Raw genomic sequence first — 23,600 nt, forward strand, 5'->3', positions numbered from 1 at the left:
CAGAATATCCAAAAAGAACTGAGTTTAACATGAATATCCCTAGCCTCACCTCTGTGCTCCTTCAGCTGAGACTCAAACAGCATGGCTTTCCTCTGTATTACATTTTGGAATCGATGTTTCTAATTAAATTTCACACAGACCAATTTATTTCCCAACTGCCCTTTCTCCTCAAGCTCTATTCCCAAACACTTTAATTTCTCAACAATAATTTAATAGAAGTGATAGCTATTAAGCATCTATGGCTCTTGGTTCAGCAGCAACATTCTAAGAAAATGTCTGTTAAGTGCTTGAAACAAATTACTACCACTAATAGCATTTCACATAGCAATAGTTACCATTTCTCCTTTCCACAGTGCAACCTAAACAACAAATTCCCCCTTCCCAACCCTCAAATAACAAAAAAGGAGCAGCACATGCATATTACACGCAAAGAGCTTACTGTACAGAAGCCCAGTAGTTTACAGAGCAGATTCATTCCATAACTTCTCCCTCTCTGTCACACTGCATTTTTCTGACTGGGGTCAGATGGAGGGAAGAGTAGAGAAAGAAGGAGAAAACAAAGCATCCTACTAAACTCCTATGATGTTAAAACACCCCCCAACCACCCCTCCTCCCTCAGCCCATTGTGTCTCTACTGCACGTATTTGTACCTAAATCCAGGATCCAGTATTTACAGCCACTCGGCTGCCCGTTGCCGCAGCAGGTAGGATTTACTGAGTGAAGCGATCCCAGAGTGTCAAGCTGTTTAATCCTGTTTGGCATGGTGAGGAGTCAGCTGTTCTGTTATCCACAGCTTACAAACAACCTACTTGCCCACACCCCAGGGATGTGCTAAAGCTTCTCCTGAAGATGATCACCCAGATAACACTACGAGAAATGCCATCAGATTGAGGAAGTTACTGTTATCTTAGTCTGGTTTAGCCCCCTGCCCTGCTGCCAGAGCAGCTCCTCTCTACTAGGGATGCTCTCCTCTGACTCACTGAGCACAGTTCCAGTCTTTAAATTCACATGTGGGAATAGCCAGATGCAACAGATTACATTGTACCGTAACTTCCCTAATTGAGGCTCAAGATGATCTTAAAAAGTACAGCAAACTAGCTATTTTTTCTCTCAGCCTTCAGAGGAGATGCAGTCTAGTGCCTCTACAACTCTTTATAGTAACTTAAATGCACAAACCCAATGTTTAACACTTTTTTTTTATCTTTGCAGTGCATGGATACTTTTCAATGCTTTAGAGCTAAAGCCATAAATACAAGAAAGGCAGACATTTTCTGGTCAGCTAAACCATGCAGCACTTGCCCTGGAACTAATATTTTCCTTGACAAAATCTGTACTGAACAACAGATTATGTCCTTACCTTTGCTTTGAGCCTCGTTTGTGAGAAATAACAATATCTAGACACTAGAAAATCCACATCTTTTGATAAATTAAGATCTTGCCCTGGATCTTTTAATCTCTAAAAGATAAATCTGTAGTTCCATCGAGCTGTCCTCCTGTTCAGTAAACTGAAACTGCATGTATTTTTTCAGTCTATGCAATCTTCACCTAGCATGCCACACAGATATTTGCCCATAAATACACATTTAAGGTGGGGCTTTTTAAGCTAAACATTTTACAAACCTAGAAAGGATTTTGGTTCTTTCCTCTGAACACCTCATAATCTAATTTTAAAGGACATACTAAAAGCTACACTCCCTATATAGACAAACAGCTGTGAAGCCAAAGCAAGGATTAAATGTCTGTGAAAACAAAAATTAAATGCTTTCATCATATTGTAATCAAAAAAGAGACTGAAAAACAGTACTGTAAAATACACAAGCATGTAGTGGGGAAGAAGAAAATAAAGCAGAAAGGGGTTGCCAATGATAATGGCACATACAAACACTTGTAACACAAGGTTAAATAGAAATTTTATGTGGACCTGATAGCATACAGGTCTCAGAATCAAAGAAGATTCATCATTAGCATTTAACAAGTTTGGTACAGAAATTACCCTGTTTGCACTATTAAAGAGCTGTGCACACGCTCTGAGATAAAAATGTAAAGAAAGCAAAATTCTGAAGGAAAACCACCCTAAATTCTGAATCAGTTTCTCCTTCATAGCCTCCTGCACTGCTACCATTAATTCTGACTCCTGAACATTTTTCTTCTGACCCAAGACGACTTTCAAACGACACTGCATTCCTAAGTTTAGGGGGGAGGGTAAAGGCAGCAGAAGAAAAAACCCTCTTTCTTCAGGGTAAGGGATCTTTATAGTTTGCCACCTACGGTAAGGCTTCCACTAAGGCTAGTTTATTCTTCATGAAATTGTAGAACATCTGAAACTGATTCTAGCTTCTTGCTGAGTAACAAAAAAGCCCAATCAAAACCCAACCAAACAAAAAACAGCCCCCCTGCCAAAAAAAAAACCAAACAAAAAAGGAAACAAAACAATCCTTTTCCTCTATTCCCCAGCAATTCCCATGCACATCAAGCATAATACAAAGTATCCAGCCATTCTTTTTGTAGTTAATCTCCCACACCTTTATCCAGCATTTAGAAAAAGTTACAACTTTGAAATATTTATTTATAAGAAAGCTTCTGACTAAACCATAGCAAAATGCATACATGGGTTGGTTTTGGTTTGATTTTTAACTGTGTGTAGACTGACCTTGTAAGACCAGTAATGTATGCAGGAAGATATTTTAAACACTCGGGGAATCACATCTTTTGCAACTTGCTATTGCAAAATGTTCTTCTCTTCCTCTTCAAACACTATTATTTTTAGGTTTTGCTTTGGCCCTTTCTGCTCTCAGAAGACAAATCTAACATGGAAATCAAGGTAGGTGGAAGAGAATGTCCAAACGAACTCCTACATAAAACATATTTAACAAAGTATATAGCTAAGAAAAATGGGAGCATGGATTTGCAGCTATTTTCAATGTATAGAATTGTTGTAAAAAGCAATTGTTCCACAGCAACACTGGAGTAGAGACAACAGACTCCACATGAAAATGGTGCAGATACTGTGGGCTTCAGGTAAGAATTTGATTGAAAACCATCTCAATGCACATAGTAAGACAATAGCTACAATATTCTTATGGCTCAAGACAGAAACCTCAGATTCCTAACTTCTACCAAAGTACAAGCCATAGGGAGAATTCTACATCATAAATCCAACACTGCTTGATTTCACATGCAGGGCAATTATTTAGTACCACTATCATGTGAAGATGTATCACAGTTCTCAATTTCCATGAGACAGTGACTTGTACCAATACCTGCAAATTTAAGCCCAAACAAGCAGCCTATTAATACCTCCTACAGTTTACTTCAGGCTTGACCACAAAGCTCTCTTTGTCCTTCAGCTCCACGAGGTTTTTTGCACTCCAGAGCGTTATCCTTTATTAGCTTTCCCTGTCTGCTCGGCAGCTCTCCTTGCAGTTTGTCACATCGGCAATTTTTGGTAGGAACTCATCCTTGGTAATAATGAACCAGTCAGGCAATCTGCATTCTGCAGGCAGCAATATGTCTACGTGGAAAACACCTTTAGGCAAAACCAGGACAGGGCATAGAGCACAAGCTCGTCACAGAAGAGACTGGACAGCATGGCACATTGCACAGCAGAACTGAGCTGTCTCCCTTATTCCACTGCCTAAATATTTGTAGACTTCATCTCAATAGGGCAACAAACTTTCATCATCTTAATCAAGAAAAAGCTCACATACTGACCCATGCCATTTGACAGAATTTAAAATAATTAAAAAACCTTAGTAATTAGTTCTTACTTGTTATTTTTTCTTCCCCCACTCTATGTAAAGCAAAAATGAGTTTTCTTGACTATACAATTTTATATTATTTCCTTTAAAAAAGTAGATAATTATCAGCTTCACTTCTGAAAGTCAAGTACTGGTGAAGAACCCCTATCCATTTAAGGCACTTTTCAGTTACTTAAACCTGTGACAAAGTGTGCAGGTGAAAATTTTGCCAACAGCTATTTACTCAAGATTTTAAAATTCCAGGCAAAACAGCCCTTTTACTTTTAAGACAGCATTTTGTAAGAAAGGCAACCTCCCAGTAGGTAAATGAAGAAGACACCCAACCCCCAGTTAGAAGAGCACTGTATATTCTCAGTACTAAGTTGGTCATACTTTATATGATATAGGTGAATTAAGCATGACATGCTCCCATCTATTACTACAGTGAAGGGATGGGATCAACTTTCTGCAGTTAATCTCAAGGCTCACTGATGGACCATATCAGGATGCCAAAGCCCTAGATGTTTTGCTAGCTCACACCAGAGCAGAAGTAACTTACCAGTCTCTGCCATTGACAGTCAACAAATTAGCTTGCTACAACTTCACAGGTATCAGCTCCTGACAACCACCTTTTGCCATCCTACTAACCTTTCCTAAGGAAGTTCTACCTCATCTGAAGGTACCACTACCAGGTCCTATACATAGGAATGGAAACATTCATCCCTTCTTTCATTTATAAGGACAACTACAGTTAAACAGACCGCATTTCTCATACTCCAAGACATTTGCATAGTAATAGAAATAACAAATTAACCTACATTAAAACAAGGATAAACAGCATTCCAACAAATCTTTGTAAGATCTCATTACATTTTACACAACAGGGAAAACAAGTAGAACGAGAAAGGGAACCTAGTAAAATACATACATTTCAGTTTGAAACAACCATTTTGAGTTAGCTCAGACCATGAAAAAGAAACCAAAAGGCCTTTATTCCTTAATATCTACCTTCTGTGAAAAAACCCCAAACATTCCAAAGATACCACCCTTCAAAATTCAATGTTGTTCTCAAACAAAAGTAAAGGCCTCCTTCAGAACCTTCCTGCTCATATTCCAGACATTCCATTTACAAAGGTAATTCATATATTTTAAAATCAGTACTAGAAAATTATTCTAAAAATTGCTGTTCATCTTAAGAGTACAGAAGTTAACAGGAGAGTCAGTTCTTTATTCAGTTCTGCCAGTATCTAAATGTCATAACTTCAAAACCATTTTTGAAGTAATCTATGACACAAATGCTTTCATCATTTAGAATTGAACAGCTCTTCCAATTTTGAGCCATGTTTCTGCACATGGAACAAAAAGGTTTTCCAAAACTGTGCAGGACTAAAGACCACTCAGAACTATGAGCTACAGCTAGACATAAATCCGTAACTATTAAAATACCTAAATTAAATTAATGCTGCACAAACCAGCAGAAATTTTATTTACAACCTGCAGTTCTCATTCAAGTAAATAAATGAATAATTAAATTGGACAGACCCCACATACAAATCCTACCTTTGGCAAGTTAGACATTCTCCCTCACACCTGAATACTCCTAACAAAACCAAGAACTTGTAAAACAGCAACAATGCATCAATTAATAAAGGTGAGCTTCCCACACTACAATGAAAATCCTGAAAGGAGCCTAACTTTTGCCTTTTTTGCAGCGTACAATGTGCCCACAGTTTAACTGCTTGGAGCACAGCTGCAGCACTAGGTTCTGGTTTCTTCAGCTCTACAGACAAAGACCATCCTGTTCCCAGAAAATAGCTTCACTGCTTCCCAGTCTCACAGATAACACTACCAGTCTGCAAGGAGCGGAATTATTACAACAGTGGCTCTTTGGACTTACATTCATCATGTTGTTTCCTGTTCTTTACTACCAGTGATGCCAGCTGCCAAAGATACTTTAAACTGAGTTAGTCAGAAATTGTATTTTGTAATGAATTCTGTGAACATCCTTAACTTGTAATTTCCAATAACTCCTTTCAAAATAAGGGATTAATAAAAAAAAAAAAACAAACCAACAACAACCCCTTCTATCAAAATATGTTGGCTATCTAATTAGCTGGCAAACCTGGGAAAGTATTTTCTGACTGAGGGTGAAGAAATATTTTCAGTGGAGTGATTAGTAACCTTTCCTTCTACATCTTGGGTAAAGGATTTGTCAAGAGCAACTGATATCAAGACACTGAAGTACTCAGACTTTAAGTAAAAATATTGGGAAATGAACCATTATCCAAATATTCAGTTACCAAGGCCAGGATTTAAACAAGTCCTTCCTGTCTCCAGCTTTGCAGAACATGCCAGAGCTGTTGATCATGCCTACATTAAGAAAGAACATGAAAAAGCACATGACATTGTAAACTCCCTCTCATCTTAATAATTTGGTTATCATTTTCTTGAGTTTTTAATTCTGTTCTGTGCTGTACCCAAGCAATTGGAGCTTGTATACCACTCCCCAAACTGAAGAGGCCATTCAAAGAAATGATGAGATGTTCGGTGTCCCTGGTCTTCTGTTTATCTGGAAAAGCTTTGGGAAAAATCTGACTCCTCAACACAGACACCACTGCAGCATGCCAAATCAGCTTGAAGGATCCCAGACACTGTCAGCAAAACCACAACAAACTAACTACAGATAATTCAAACAAAATCTTTTGGATGAGTGTAAGGAATGTTATTGCACATATATTCACCACTTAGCAAAGGATGAGAGGGGAGAAGAAATATGCCATGCTTCATCTTTATGCTGGAAAAAACACAAAGTGTTCCAAGAGAGACATATTTGCTGCCCTAACAAGAGACTGAGAAAACACTAATCTTAACATTAATTTTATTATTTTTGACATTAATTTTATTATCCAAGTTACCCTTTGTCATCCTTTTTTTTTTCTTTCTTCATTTTAATTTTCTGATGTAGTCTCCTCAACCATATTTAAAACACCCTTTCTCTTCCCTTCCCACTCCAAAGAAATAAGGAATCAGCCTGTTGGTGTGAAAAAAAAAATCTGGTCAAAACAAGGTTTAATTTCACAAACTGGTTGTAACTGCACAAACAAGAGCTGAAATTCTTTGTAACATAAATCTTAGCTAATTATCTTAACTGGAAATGCATACAAAGACGAAAGGGTAAGAATGTATTAATCAGAGGTGTTCAGAATACTGACTTATGATCTTGACTTAAAACTGAAGTCACTTAAAAGGAAAGCAAGTAGTTCTAGTAACCAAATTAGGTTATTAAAAAGAAATGCTGTTAAAATTGGACACATATTCCCTGTAAGAAATACTGATGCTGAAGATTCAGACATATGCGTCTGAAGGAACTGCTTCTTCAAGCTATGCAGGTTACCTGCTGGTTGGTATTACTGACCAAAACAATTTCTTACTCCTCCTCTGATAATTTAAAATTGTACAAATGCATTTTGGTTATCCACAAAGGGCTACATCAGAACCTCTCCTCAGTATTGCCTACCAGATATCACATCCACATAACAGACCAGGTTAAGTCCCACAGCACTGCTAGGTATGGGAGCTGGAGCCCAGTTGTGACCCAAGAACTTCCTGCTTCTGGAAGCAGAAAAAGCACATGGGCACCAAAAGCACTTGTTTGGATTTCAAACCTTTAACAAAAAACTTACTTAATTTCACAGCTTCTTTCTTATGTTAAAAGATACTTCCACAGAATTCCTCCGCACAACATCTAATAATTGACATACAAATTATAAGATACGTGGTTAATGATTTGATGGTTTTCACTGATCAATTTTTTCTGTTTAATATTGTTTATAGCATGCTTCAATCTAGTCAAGCAGTCCTCAGTCTTTTGTTTTTTTTTAATGCTTGTTTGTGGTGTTTTTATTGTTTGTTTTTTGTTGTGGTGGTGGTGGTTTGTTTGATTGTTCGTTTTGTCGTTGTTGAGTTTTTTTTTTAAACAAACCCCCACCAAAAAAACCCACCACCCCACCCCCAACAAAATCCCTTTTCAAGTAATATACTTTTTTGCCTAATGAGACTTGCTTTCTTTCTCATTCTTTTTCAGAATCCTTTTTATCACTACAAGTTCCCTACATAAAACATTTTTAAGAATCCTCTCCTATTACCTAGATGGGGAGGAGCAACCACTTGAACTTTTCTGTAGATGACCATTAAGCTTTACTAAGTCTCTAGCAGGCTTCCCTAGCAGTTCTCCTTCCTTCAAGCATATATTTGCAGGTTCTTACAATGCAACTAGATTCCCCTATACTCTGTTGTTTCAGGAATATCCAAATAACTGATACCTTAAACCTTATGTTAAGAGCATATGCTTAATAAGGCTATGGTCACATCCAGCACAGTGCAAGAAGAATAAGTAGTGCTTTTCATGAGCAGAACTACTTTTTAGGATTTCTTTCAATTTCTTGCATGACATGCAAGTATTTTGGGACAAAATCTTAAGCATTTCTGATATCCACACAGATAAGAAGGGGAGTCCAAGACTTCAGGAAGCATTCTAAACATAATAAGGGTACGTTGGCATTTCTAACATTCAGCACGGGATCACAGGATCAAGCTGAAAGGGCCCTCAAATATCCATACAGTCCAACCTCCTGCTCAAAGGGATGGGCCAGTTATGAGATCATATCAGATTACTTGGGGTTTTGTCCAGTCTGCTCTTGAAAACCTGACATACTCATAACTGCTTCTTGTAACAGGGGCTATTTTTGCTGCACTGAAAATGGTTAACATACAGTAAGTTTGGCACAGCTGGGTTACAGCCACAGGGAAAATGACTACAGGTTCTCAAGGTCAACTTGATAACAAGCTTATCTAAGATAGCCTTTACTATTATGCCTTCATGTCAGGTAAACAAATGTCTTCTATTGCTGCAGGGGTTAACCGTTATACACTCATCCTAGAAAATACATACTGCAAATTTCTGACAAGCATTATGAGTATCATTCCTGGGATCATGAAATGTTTTGATGCTATTTACTTATCACAACAGCCTCTTTTATAGTTTGCTCTAAGAATTCTACCACTTATTTGCATAACTTCCACTTAGAGAATTTAAGTTCAATAGAGAAAAATGTCTTGTTTTTTATACAACTCAAAGCTAAGAGAAAATATATGTATGTCCCAAATTGGAACTATACTTATATCAGAATTGGGGGAAGTCAACGGAATACTAAATCTTGCTGCTTCCATGACCACAGATAATGTGATATAATGTGATGACGTACTGAAAGGTGCACAGGAACACTGGCTGCTCCTCAACAATCTTCTCCTCTCCACTAGACACAGAACACATAAATACTCCTTCCCAATAGCAAGTTTAAGAATACGATCCTCAGCCACATAAATGCCATAAAGCTAGAGTTGGAAAATGGCCAGAAGACCTTATGGACACTCTCAATACTACACAGTTCTGTGCGGAGGGCAAACACATCAGGTAAAATGAGCCAGATGGTCTTCGGACAGCCACTCCAGCTGTAGAAAGAAATACACCAATAGCTCCTTGTTTTCTGTCATGGACAAGGAACTTGCCACATGACTGTGGCAGATCCGTGTCACCAAGAGCACTCTCCTGTCCAAAGACATGTCTCTAGCCCCACTCTCTCTGACTCTCATGACCCTATCAAGCTACTTACTCATCAAAACAGAAGTGAAAGTCTTTGGGTTGCTCTCAGGTGATCCTTGGAGCACCAGCTCTGAAGATTTACTTAACCAAATAAAAATATGGGTAACAAAGACAAGATGTAATTCTCAACAACAAAACTTTTTCAACAGTTTGTTGCACCTGAAGGGGGACAGCTAAGGAAAATAAACACCACTCCAGGATGTTTTATTCAGCTGCTAACACATGAACAAAATTTGCAGGATATGGTTTTAGTCTGTACTCTGTTCTGCCTCAATATCTTGGTTAGAAAAAGAAACTGCTGTCAGAAAAAGACTAATTGCAAGCAAAATAACAGCTCTCTTGGGAAATTTAAAGTCATTGGGATTGCTGGTTTATATCCACCTTTTACCTCCCAAAGATCAGCTGTGCAAATACATCTGTTCTGAAGCCAATACTTTTTACACACCTATATATTGTAGTTGGAAAGGAAATAGGAGAAATATATTTGCCAGCTGTCAGGGACCAATAGTGCATTCAAGACAGTATTAAAAATTTCTTCTTTTTTCTCAGCTGTAATAATCAACTCCCAAGTAGGACAAAAAGCTTTATTACTTGTGTACAAAAAAATCCACAGACAAATTAACCACATACTTATGCCCACATATAACATCAGCATTGGAAATACAGATATATCTGATAAGTCATCCTGGGCTGGGTTCCGATAAAATTATGATGGAGGAATTAAAGATGTGTTTCTGCAGAAATCAATCCTATGATGTTTTAGAGCACATATAAACTTGGTTTAGAGAAGCATATTTATTGAACATCTTTATCTAGTTTAGAACTGCACAATGTCAAGGAAGCAATTCATACCGAATTTACTGTTTATTCAAGGCTGAATTAGTATTTGGGTGTTAACTCGGACCATGTGATACAGTTTGACTTTAAAGCCCAATGCAGAGGCTATGATCTAATGGACCACAGTCAGTTGCTGACATTTTATTTAAGTTTGGTTATGCTCAAACCACATCTTTAACTGTGAACTCAACTAAAACCACAAGGTGGGAACGTCAGGATAGAAAATTCTTGTTTTGCTTTATACTGCAGCTATTTTATTTACCTGGGCTAAAGTACGAGAATGATTGAAAAACCACACACACAACCCCACCCAGCTTACATTCAAACTATCTTTTGTCACTATTAGACTAGTAAAGACTTTTGGCAAAATATTTGTGATTACATGGAAATTTATGATTTATTAGGCTTTCAAAACATCTGGTAATAGTGAAGCTAAACTTAGCTATTAAAATGCCTGCACTTTTGTTCAAGCTCAGATCTGCCTGATAAGTAAGTTGAACTGACACTGCAGTACAGCTTTTACAGCTTTTTGTTAATTTAGATGAGTGGAGAGTGAAATCCAACTGATTGCTTAGCTTTGTCTCTCGTGAGCTCCTCAAATTATTATCAGCTGATAATCTGGTTATCTGAAAGAGCAGCCTGTTATTTGGGAATTTTATGAGGAAGCAATTAATTAATCAATAAAAAGATTTTTTAGATTAACATTTCATGTCTTGTACAGATACAATATTTGCCTCGATATAACTTTCTGCTTGTGATCACTTCTGGCTGCATGGCAGAAGCAGATCCCTTTCTCTATGGTGCCCTGGGAACTACCCTGCCCATCTTGTGCTACATGTCCCCAAGGCAATAAGGCAAAGCAAGTACCCAACTTACTCATTGTTAGGAGTTACATTCCCTGCTGGCCTGGGCTATAACTCATTTCCTGCAGCTGCAAACTCTGTCAGAGAGTCTCATAAGCAGTGCTTTGGCTCTGAGCCACAGGTGGGGATCCTTTTTCCCTACACATGGCCCATGCTTTGCTTGTCTGCAGTCTCAAAACAGCAAATCCTCCCCTTCAGCAGCCTCATTTTGCTTGTAAGCAAGAAGTTGCAGTCCAAGTCATCCTTCTTTTCTTCCACTACAAGGAGGGAGCCCTTCTTGAGTTATTCAAACTGGATACCATTTTACTTGATCAAATTCTGATGATGATGCTATCCAGAGCTTTCTCTTCCTACGTAAGAGTATTTGGACTCAACATAGAGTCCATTTATTTTCTCAATAATAATGTTCAAAGCTTTCAATCATATGTGAGACTTTTTACCTCTATTCTCTTTCCCTTTCTCTTTTAATCTAAAATTATTATTCTGAATAGAAGATCTCCAGTTGCACAAGAGGAAGCTTAAATGTAACAAATGCAAGACTGTTTTACCCCATTCTGTGGCCTCAAGAATAAACTATCTCTCTTTTCTGGAGAAATACCTCTAACATCACCTGGGCAATTTTCTTTTTCGTCATTGAATAGAAGGTCCTCAGACCAATTCAAGAAGAGCTCTGATATCTGCAATACCTGCCCTACATCACTCCTTCCCATGTTACAGGTGTAGAAAAGGGCTTACACTACTGCTCTGTAAATTTGTCCTCCTGTGTCTTGGAATGCATTACCCATTCAATCCTTCTTATTATGGCAGATTCTTTGAGGATATGTATTACAACAACCAAACCAAAACCAAACAAACCTGCTGAAATAACGTTTTCTGTCTATGGCACCATTCAGGACAGTGTCATGAGAATAAAATCACAAAGTAAAATCAAAACACTGAATCAAAATTCAATACTGCAGTGGTACATGGCATGTCACCACATTACCAAGACATAGCTTTTCAGATCTGAACAAACATATACAGAATATCTGGATTGTAAGAATGTATGAAATAAGTAGACATTGTACCTCCAGGTAAACCAAGGATGTCTGTAACCAAGTTTTGAACCAAATGGATAATAACAGGAATTGGAAGTCAGATGCAGTTGCAAGAATCTCCATAGCTTATAAAGAAGACATGTAAATATAAGTGTCATGGGCAAAGACTTGTTGCCTTTGTAACTCTCTAAACAATAGCATCTACAGAAGGGAGCTGATGGACTGTTATGTATTCTTCAGATTTCAGATGTATTCATGAAGTTGGAAAAGACAAAGAACTTGTGATTTAAACAGACAAGATATTCAGAAACATTAAAAAACATATGCCACTTATTCTGAGCTTTCAAGTTCAATTTCATTATACTAAATCCTGTCCCTTGTCCCTTGCCCAAAGCTCTGTAGCTGTGTAAATGTCCTGCAAACAAAGGAAAGAGAGCTGCACATATAAAAAGGATGTACTACAGAATGAAAAAACCCCGTTGTTAGAAAGGAGAGAAACGCCAAATAAAACAACAGGAATATTCGTTGTACCCACGCCCAATAACATGTGGGGAATCATTGCAAAAAAAATTGTTGCCTTATATATTACTTGTGAAAAACATGTTCTTCTAAAGCAAGTAATTTATTTTTTGTAGAGTGCACCAACTGTTATTCAACCTCTTTACTACTCACTTGTTTGTCTTTTTTCCCCAATTATAAAAGGGATTTAAACTGCACGTCAAGTTGATTAAATGACCCAAATAACTTACAAAATTAGATTTGCTATCTAGCAGAATGAGCAAGAGGTCTGGAACCTGCAATCAACCCTCCCCCTAAATGACTTTCCCCAAACTGTTAACAAAATGTTTTTTATCTATCTACTAAAAAATTTTAGAGGCTGAAGATACTGTAAATGCATTTAATTTTTTTTCCTCATTGACAGTGATTGGATATTTAAAGTAAAACACATTCTTAGCAGACAGGAAACGTCTACAACTGTAGGCAAGCGATGGGGGCCATTTTTGTAGCTGTTTTCGAACATCAGAATAAAACAAAATTACTTTTCATGGCTGACAGATATATGGACACACAAGGAATGACCATCATCTGCACAAGGAATGACCATCAGCTGTCAGAGTAAGGCTTCACTGAACATACTCTGCTTTAAGAATCTTTCTTGTTAACTTACTTTGGATAACAGACTATTTTAGGCATTAATAAGTATAATCCAACATTTATGGATTGAGTGATGAAATGTGGCTGTAAATTTCAAGAGATTTGGTATTTTAAAACTTTGAAGCTCACCTCACCTCTAATATGCTATGGCTTTTCAGCTTATTTGGCAAATAGTATTGATAAACACTGTTGAAAACATCAAAATTGTAGAGTACATAGGTACTGAAAGAAGCGCAAGACTCTTCACTTCAACAAGCCATTTCATATAGGCTAAGACTCAACATCCAAGCAGCCACCTCCACCTCTTCTGATGGTGATCACCTCCTGTTACAGTTTAATAAGCAGACAGATTGCTCTATTGCTCCAAAGGGGGCAAAAGAATAACACTCACACAAAGGATTGGACAGTACTGGAAAGTTTAAATGGAAAGGCTATTCACAAACCTACAATGCTACAGTTACATAGTGGTGAGCACAGCAAAGGATATAAAATACACAAATATCTATAGTTTGGGCTTAACACAGAAGCTCATCAAGCCAAAGCTTCACACAAAACCCAGGCTTCCATGCCCCCTCCCTATCCAGCCCTCTCTTCACCTCAATTACCATTTCCTTAGTGGCTTAGCATGATACTCAGCTTGGCACCTCCAGGCCCCAATTAAGCCACCCCAGCCTAATTGGCAGCATCGCCAAGGCTGACAACCAGGCCTGACTCCTCCACAGGAGAGAAGAACCTGGACGTCTTCCCAGGAGGAGAAAGGAGAAGGAAAAGGGGAAGAAAATAACTTTGCAGCCAGATTTATAGGGGTGCAGGACTTATGGGAAGACATACAAAGATTACACTTCCTGGTACACCTCCTGGACATTCCAGCTCCTGCAGGTCCGGGTATCTTTTGAAATGACACAAAATCTCTCAGTAGGTTGTGATGCCAGATGTGCACAAATTCACAACTCATGTCTACTGCAAGTTGACTTAGCCCATGACTACCCGTACAGAATTACTCAGACCTAAAAACTCCAGAGGGCAATATTCTAATTTGTCAAATCCTTCCAAAACTCTGAAAGTTCTACTGAATTATGGTCAAAAAATAGAGAAAAAAAAGGGGAGGTTGGGACATGACACTGTATTAAAAAGACTGAAGGTACAGAATCAAGCACTAGAAATCTAGAAAATACAGCATTTAAAATTTGTCCAGCCAAGTACATGAACTGCTTTAAATAATGGAAGTCATTCACTTGTAATTTAAATGGGTTGTTGATTTTGTTTTGCATTTTAGGATTCTTACCTCAGTCAATGACCACAATAAACAATACTAAGAAGATCATCTAATTGTTTTTTCATTCTTCTGATTAGCATAGTCCCCAATGCCCTTCTTAAAGATCTTTAATCTAATCCAGCACTTGAGAATGAAGTAATTGCTTTGTGGGATTGTCTGAAGTACTTTTCACTAAGAGGGAGGGGGAGAATAAAATCAAAGCAATCCAGTAATTTTGCACAATTTTGTCAACCCTCTGTGAAATGAACACTATCAAACTCTTTCAAGCAATAAAAAGTTGAGATCGAAGTCAATCGTATCCAGCAGTTTTGAGTATCCAGTTGAGAGTTATTTGCCTTCTTACCTTTTTCCACCTTCACTGATTAATTGACATTATATAATAGCTTGCATATTCAAGATGGTTCACACTGACTTCAGTCATAGTGACATGCAAATGAACCTTCATAAATCAAACATCCAACTCCTGAAGCCTGACATCCAGTAATGCTGGAATAAACAATTAGCAGCTGCTTCTGTTCAGCTAGGGTTTAGATAGCATGCCATAACATCCCCCAGGAAGTCAGTGGCAGACGCACAGGCACAGAAGTTACTTCTGTGGCAGCATTCAACCCTTCAAATCATGCTCATTCAAGGGATGGCCTTCTCCTTCCGTCTCCATGATTAATACAATTAGTGCCTTTTATTTCAAAACAGCATGCCGAAGAAAAAGTAATCTAACTTTACAACACTCTGCTCCATTTCCCCCAAAAAATACAGTACAAGAAATCAATACAGGCTATGTCCACTAGTTTGACTAATAAACATAACCTCTCAAATACAAAATCAGTTCTGTTGCTTCCTCAAGAGTCTGACAGGCTCAATATTCTTCATATAACGTATATTGTCCAGTACAATCTGCCCCCCTAATAAAATCATCTGCATGCAAAAGTGCTCTCAGCTTCAAAGGAAAATGGATTTATTAATTGTCTGAGTCTTGTTAAAAAGATTCCTGTTGACATTTCTATGATTTTACCCCTTAGTCAAAGGAAGAAAAGTTGCAGCGACACCTAAACTACATCTATCCAAACTGTGATGTGACACAAGAAGATGAAAAAGTATTCCAACTATACAGCTTAATCCTTCAGACTCCCCCTCGCCCGCAAACCACACTGCATTCAGGAAGTTCTTGTGCATGCTCCTAATGTAGGAAACAAACTCTTCTCTCTTTCAGTGAAGGATATTTACACAGTGTATGAAAAAAAAACAAAAAGGAAAATTGTAATGTGATAGCTGACATGCACTGGATAATTGAAAAATTTGTGGTTATATTTATGAAAAACTCTCCAACCCCCAAATTTTGTGTTTTGGAAATCAAGTTTTCCCCAAACCCACTCTTCTGCTAGTCTTGTTACTCACTCTATCTTTTCTCTCAACACATGGTGAAATGCCTTCTAATGAACTGGGTTTGGGGTGCATTTTCTCCTTAATTCACTTTGCTTTCTGTTCATAGTCTGCAAACTCAAGTAGTTTCAGATACAGCAAGCAAGCATTTCCTCTAACAACAAACTACTTTGTGAGTCTGAGGAGTTTACAGAGTCAAGGACTACAGCACACCAAAACTTTAACAAACTCCAAAAATAATCAGAATTTCTTGCACCCTTCAGGGGCACATTCTTCCATGCATCTGAAAAAACAAAGTAAGATTTCAGAGCCACACTAGGTAAAAGGGATGAGTGTGCCACTGATCCTCTGAAAAACTTAGCTAAGTAAAATACAGAAGTCCAAAGAGCCAGTTCCTGTGCCAGGGCACTTGGATGCACGTATTTGCCTTTTCCATTGCTGAGCCTGATGTCATGACTTCTTACCATTCCCAATGTATGCTGGTTATTTTCTCTCTCACCCCCGTCCCCCCTTATCCCCTCTTTCAGCACATAACAGGCATAGATCTTCCTATCATTGCAGAATGATCTAACATGATACATAACTCTCTTCACCAAGACGTAATTTGCTTAAACCTCCTCCCTGCCTTCAGCCGCATTTTCACTTAATACTGAAAACTGCCAACTGCTTATTTCGGAAAAGACAGTGCAACTGCATGTTGCCAAAATCATTGTGTTTTATTTAGTTAAAAACTAGAAATCAAAACAGCACAAGAACACTGAAGTTCCCATTTGCACAGCACTCCCATTACCCAAAACTTGTGCTGCGGACTACCAGACCTCATTTCTGTCAGTTCTTACCTTTGTGGTTGAAAATCCCCTCCATCTCCATACTACTGCGAGAGTGAGCAATGCAGAGGGATCCGCAGGGGACCAGGCCTTCTGCAGCTGGGGATCGATCCGTGGTTCGAACCAGACACCAGTCTGGCTTATCGTGGGGCCTCTCCACGACCTCCACTGTCTGCCCACGGCGGATTGTCAGCTCATTACTGTTGCAGGCGGTGAAATCGTGGATTACCACCGTCAGCTCACACCCACCAGACAACTGTGAAGGGGAAAAACAAGAAGAAGCCAGATGAATGCTCGCTATCAAGCCATCCGTCACACACTGTTACCTATTTAGGATTCCTGGCAAGATTTGGTTTTTGGACAAGATGGCAAGCTTCTGGGACTTTTCACGTCAAGAACAGATCATTTCAAAACCAGGCAGTTCTGGAGTTTTAGAATGGATTTCTAACTCTGCTTGTCTCTGCCTATGTTCAAAGCACACTGCTTGTGACAGTGCTGGGCGGAGGATTTAAGCAGTTTTTCTTGCTAGGCTGCTCCTTATGCAGAAAGGTAAAGTAGAAGTTGTTTCAGAATACGTTTTATGGGCAGTAATCGGCAACCAAAAGCTAGATATTACTAAACACATTCACTCTTCACCCTTGTTATCTTGAAAATTCAAGACGAAGAGGGACCTTTTTGGAATAAGCCTTATTCCTACCCCACTCACAGTTTACTTGAGCACATCACAAATCATCCAGCACACACCAGACATAATTATAAAAATCAGCATAAAGTTTTTGCCATAAGATTCCCAAATACTTAACTATTTGACAGAAAATCCACATGGGGCTTACAACTTTCACATTTTTGCCAATTCCACAAATAAAAACACACAAACCTGAACTAAAAGTATGCAAGCATGGGGTTTTCCTCCCCCTTCTTCCAAGTCCTTCATTAGAATTGTTTTGCCTAAGCTTAAGTTCCCTGTCTTTGATTGTTTCAGCTGCTTTGATGTTAAATGAAAATTATTTTCAAAATTTCACTAAATTCCCAAGATTCCTGAGCACCAGAACACTGATTTGTCATATGTAAATAGCCCAGGAATTCCTTCTCCTTCCATATGGCAATGGCTTTCCAGGCTACTCCAGCTTTCATGCATGAATATGTCTGTAGCTCAGGCTGCTTCAGTGCAACATTTGTATCAGACTGTGGGATTAAATGCACCCTCATCAAGTTTTCAGATGACACCAAGCTGTGTGGTGTAGTCAACATGTTGGAGAGAAAGGATGCCATCAGAGGGAGCTTAACAGGCTTGAGAGGTGGGATAATGCCAACCTCATGAAATTCAACAAAGACAAGTGCAAGGTCCTGCACCAGGATTGGGGCAATTCCAAGCACAAATTCAGGATGTGTGGAAAACAGCAGTTCTGAGAAGGACTTGGGGATGCTGGTTGATGAGGCACTTGACATGAGTCAGGAATGCATACTTGCAGCCCAGTAAGCTAGCCATATCCTGGGCTGCGACAAAAGAAGCGTTGTCAGCAGGTTGAGGGAGGCGATTCTCTCCCTCTACTCTGGTCTTGTGAGACCCCACCTGGAGTACTGTGTCCAGCTCTGGAGCTCCCAACAAAAGGAGATGGAACTGTTAGAGTGGGTTGAGAGTATGGCCACAAACACAACCTGAGAGCCAGAGCATCTCTCTTATGAAGACAGGCTGAGAAAGCTGGGTTTTTCAGGCTGGAGAAGAGAAGGATTGGTGAAGTCCTTATAGCAGCCTTCCAGTATGTGAAGGGGCTCTACATGATAGCTGGAGAAGGGTTTTACAAAAGCATGAAGTGACAAGACAGGGTAATGGCTTCAAACTGTAAGAAACTGAATTTAGATTGGACATTAGAAGGAAATTGTTCCCCATAAAAGAGCTGAAGCACTGGAAGGGGTTGCCCAGAGAAACTGCAGAGGCTCCAATCCTGGAAGAGTTAAAAGCAAGGCTGGAAAAGGCCTTGAACAACCTGGCCTAGTAAGAGGTGTCCCTTCCCATGGCATGGGGGTTGGAAATAGATGATTTTTAAGGTTACTTTCGACCCAAACTATTCTATGATTGCTGGTATGCAACTTCTGTGAATTCAGTAATTTTGAATGAAGCTGGTAAATTCCTTCAGTTCAGTGAGGTAATTCTGCAATGCTCTGTGCTGACAAGGAGGACAAGTGCCCTGTGGAAGTTCCAACTGCAGCAAATACAGAAGCATATGCTACTGCAACACATTGCACGGTTCCTGCCATGTTGTTTTTCACTATTATGCTTAGGCTCTTACATAGTGGCCAGGTACTTAGTACAAATGACAAAACCAGTAAAAGCCTAAGAATCTCAAAGGCTAATGCCAACCTTCTCTTCTTCAGGACTGCAATAAACAACAGGACATAATTCCTAGTGGATGACCTTCAGTAACTCTGGAACTTTACTATGGTATCTGCCTGCCAGTCTTGCCAACTACCCTTGCTTCTGTGTGCATACAAAGAAGACCAAGTCCAGGATAGGTAGAAAACTCTCATGCATCTACCATTTAAGGAAGATAAATCAGGCTGCGACCACTCAGATCTAGGCTAAAAATTAATTACATGGATTCCACTGTACCTCTCCACAGCCTCAACACCTGAATTACAGGGTGGTGCATGTTCAAAACATGCCACCTCCTCCCCCTCAGTAAAAAGTTTCCTATTCCCTCACACTCTTTCTCCATATTACGTTAGTTTTTAGTCCATGAATAACTATGCCAAAGGGGAAAAGGTAAAGAGCTTTCCCTTGTTTTCTGGTATTGATTTATGTTCCAGCCTTCTTCAGACAAATTCAGAAACAATTGGAACCATCTGTATGCTTGATGGGAACTAACAAAAAAAAATGAAGTACGACTTCACAAGGCATCCAGTGCAACCAGATTTTTCTCAGAAACTATCACAGCAAGCACCAAGACAGTAACAAGTAGACACTGTCCAGAAACTGCACCTAGTCTTTGTATTTTCTCCTAAATACCTATAAGGAGCATAGCTTTGGTGCTCTGCTCGCCTTCCTGATCCTTTACTTCCTACAAATAGAGATTAAAATACACTTTGTGACCAGTGCAATGACCATGTTTTGGCTTTAAAACAGATGTTCTTTCTTCTCCTTCCTCTAATTTAGAAAAAAAAACAGTAGTAAGGTCTTTGAAATTCAATATGCAGTCACACTTCAGTGTCTAAGAAGATTCCTGAATGCAACTGTTAGTTCCACATCATCCTCAAATGTGCACTAAGGCTGTTAGATGCAACTCAGAATCACAGAATTGTTTCAGTTTGAAAAGAACAACCATCAACATCATACCACCAGGACCACTACACTGTGTCCTGAAGTGCCATGTCTACAAATTTATTGAACATCTCTATGGATGGTGACTCCACTGCTTCCCTGGGCAGCTTATTCCAATGCCTGAATACTATTTCAAGAAAAGAAATTTCTTGTAATATCCAATCTGAACCTCCCCTGGTGCAATTTGAGGTCACTTCCTCTTCTTGTATCACTTGAAACTAGGGTGAAGAGATCAATACCCAAATCATTACAGCTTTTTTTCAGGTAGATGTAGAGAGCAGTAAGATCTCCTCTCAGCCTCCTCTTCAGACTAACCAATCTTCAGCCAATCAAAACTTAGTGCTGAACTTCTCCACTGCTGCGTACCACTGAAAACAATGATGTTCTCTACCCAGCTCTCATTTACATTGTTACAGAGTACTGACCATTTACCAGTTTTCCCCTCTTTTAGATAACAACCCATCTCCTTGTTTCATTGTTAGCTTTCTTTCCATAACACACTTTCTGAAGGGGTTTCATCTTTCTCACTGATTAAAGGCAGTTGGACAGCAAGGAGTGTCTGTGATTAAGCACATTGCTCAACAGCTGCTAGCTGGAGGGAAGAGCACAGCAGAACAGAGACTGACTTGCACTGAAAAGAACTACAAACCATCTAGCCCCAAATTTAGGCTGAACAAGGGCTTTATATACATATTATCCATTCTTCTCAAGAAACCCTTTATCTAAACTAAATTAATTATGCATGACTAAAATAAATGAGGCTATGTCTGAAACATGGAAACTGGAAGGAGAGAGACAAGATGAGAAACAAAAGCCAGACAGAAATAGAATTGCAGATTAAAAAAAATGCAAGGTTTAATTAAACAACTTATCATGGGACATAGTATTTTGCAGAATACATTCTTAGTGTAGGGTTGCTGAAGTCAGAGATACAGAATCACAATGACTGGAAAACACCTTTAAGATCAAGTCCAACCACTATCTAACTCTACCAGGGTGATTACTACACCATATCCTGGAGCACCATACCCAGACAGCTTTTAAATACATCCAGGGATGTCCATTAAACTAGTTCCCTAGGCAACCTGTTCCAGTCATTGATAATCCTTTCAGTGTAAAAGATTTTCCTAATGTCTAACCTAAACCCCACCTGGTGTAACTTGATGCCATTTCCTGTTGTCCTATCAGTTGTGACTTGTGAGAAGAGACCAACACCTACATCTCTAAACCTTCCTTTCAGGGAATCGCAAAGGGCAGTAAGGGCTCCCCTCAGCTTCCATTTCTTCAGTCTAAAGAGTTCATTTGCCAGAGTATCTGGGAAGATGACCACTGGCAGTTTTGCCACATACAACAGCCTTTACATCAGGTCATATAACCTCTCATGACTGCAAATTAAATTTACTGTGCCATGGCAATTTTTATTAAAGAGAAGGGAAGGTAAGGGGAAGAGCTAGCAAGATTTCTCACTTATTTCAAGCATGAAAATCTTGAATCCCCTTTAAAATGGAAACAAGCGCACTGTGGAAGAAAAGAGATGGGAGAGAGACAGAAATTCTCTCTCAAAGAGTATTCTGCCTTGACCAGGTAGCTGCCCAGACTTGGTTTCTGACTGTGAAAAGACGCATACACTCAGAGCCACATCTGGGTTTTTTCCAAGCAGTTTTTCTACTGATGGGAACCTTTTCCACAGTCCTAGCTGGTAGAAGAACTAAATACTTGGTTGTCTCCTGCTGCTTTGGTCCTTTTTCTGTTCTCCAAAGTACAACAAAAACCTTAAAGAAGCATGAGAATGGAATAAAACTGCACATAGACAGCGGTACAAAGTGTTACCAGCTGGGCAAAATAGTTTCTTAAAAATAAAATATTGCTCCACTGACCACCCACAGCAGCTAGGAAGATTCCTACTATTTAGGCCTCTCATCTCAGCTACCAAAATAGTAAGTTATATTATTTCACTTTTCTACCAGCTCACTTAATGCAAGCATGAATAAACCTATCAGATTTAGATTGTTTCCTTCAGCCTCCCCATTTCACTTCCTATGCATTGGATTAAGTTCAAAAGTCAACATTAAAATTAGATCAAACTCTGACGTTAGGAACTGTTGAAAGATGGAATGAATGGGCCAAATGTCATCTCTTTTATTTGTTAGCCACTGAAAATGCTGGCTACACAGCTACAGAAGATGAATGGAAGGAACACTGTGAAAGGTGTAGGGCGCAACAAGAGCACTCATTCATAAAATGGAGATGCTTTGATGGAGCAGAAATCTCCCTCAAAGAATTGTATTTCACTCTAGAATTCATTGAACCTTCCAGTATTTCAAGATGGGTGAGTGCTAAGAATGTACACAGCACATCTTGTAAAATGAAGATATACTTCATGATATTTAAAACAGACTGGAAAGGGATCTTAAGTTATCTAAGTCCAGTTCTTTCTCTTCCTCCAGAGCAAAAAATACATCTATGTGAACGAAGATTAACATTTATCCAAATTTTGTTCAAAGATCTCCAGTTATGGAGATTGCCCAGCCTTCTCAATTACTCTGCTTTAGGGTTTCATGTTTTCATACCCATAAAAAAAATATTATTACAATATTTTATTAAAGATAAGTCCTTTGATGTCATCCCATCCACTGAAAACATGGCTAAAAGACTGTTTTGTAACTCTGCATAGTAGCTTCTACACAGCTGAAGACCTAAGTTCTTCCTCCTGCCTTTTTTTCAGACTCATTAGCCCTAACTCTATCTTGCCCTTTAAATTATGTTTGGTAGGTATCTAATCAGTCTTCTTTTTTTTTATTGCTTTCTTGTGGAACTTTTCTGGTGGACCACTAATTTGCTAAAATTCTGTACTCAGAACTGGATGTGTTACCTAACAGAGGCCTTACAAGCACTGAGTAAAGAATGAGGACTGTCTCCTGCAGCTCAGCATCCTACTTCCACAATTCAGTATAGGGCTGTCTCCCTCCTCCTCCACAGTTACATCACACTGTTAAACAGTTTGTGAGTCTCTACAGCTTCCAGATGATATTCTAAAAAAATGTTCAATACTCTCACTGTTTTCGTTAGTAGTTAATGATTTCCATCTACTCACATTAGCACAAAAGTGTTCCTATTAAATTCCATGGTGTTTTGTCAATTATTTTTTTCAATTTGCAAGAAAACTCTGATTTCTCATTCCACCTCCCAGTATAGTTTTCAGATGACATAAAGCTGGGAAGGATGTCAGCTTTATAAACATATGGTCTATTGCATCATTCCAGTCATTACTGAAAAGCAACACACAACAGTGGAGCCAACAATAAGAAGTTACAATTCTAGCCCCAAAAGCCAGGGTGGAGAACAAAAAAAGCTCATCAAGAAGTTGTTCTCTCTTATTCTCTGTTAAAGTATTCCCAATCACGTTAGAAAACAGGATGCAAGAAAAGAATGGGACACAGGGACAATATTCAGCTACTTACTACCAAAGCTAAGGATTTGAAAGAGCTAACTCTTTCACAAATTTCT

At 38.9% G+C, this 23,600-nt stretch overlaps 1 protein-coding gene across 1 annotated transcript in view; it reads right to left on the reverse strand.

Moving 5' to 3' along the window:
• The window catches only part of TRIO (trio Rho guanine nucleotide exchange factor), a 266,295-nt gene that overhangs the window by 52,685 nt on the left and 190,010 nt on the right, over window positions 1-23,600 (reverse strand). Inside the window, exon 34 of the mRNA XM_054381562.1 lies at window positions 16,787-17,030. Within this exon, the coding sequence (XP_054237537.1) occupies window positions 16,787-17,030 (244 nt within the window). The remainder of the gene's footprint in view (window positions 1-16,786; window positions 17,031-23,600) is intronic.

This window comes from Indicator indicator, chromosome 6 (assembly GCF_027791375.1).
Source record: "Indicator indicator isolate 239-I01 chromosome 6, UM_Iind_1.1, whole genome shotgun sequence".
Lineage (NCBI taxonomy): Eukaryota > Metazoa > Chordata > Aves > Piciformes > Indicatoridae > Indicator > Indicator indicator.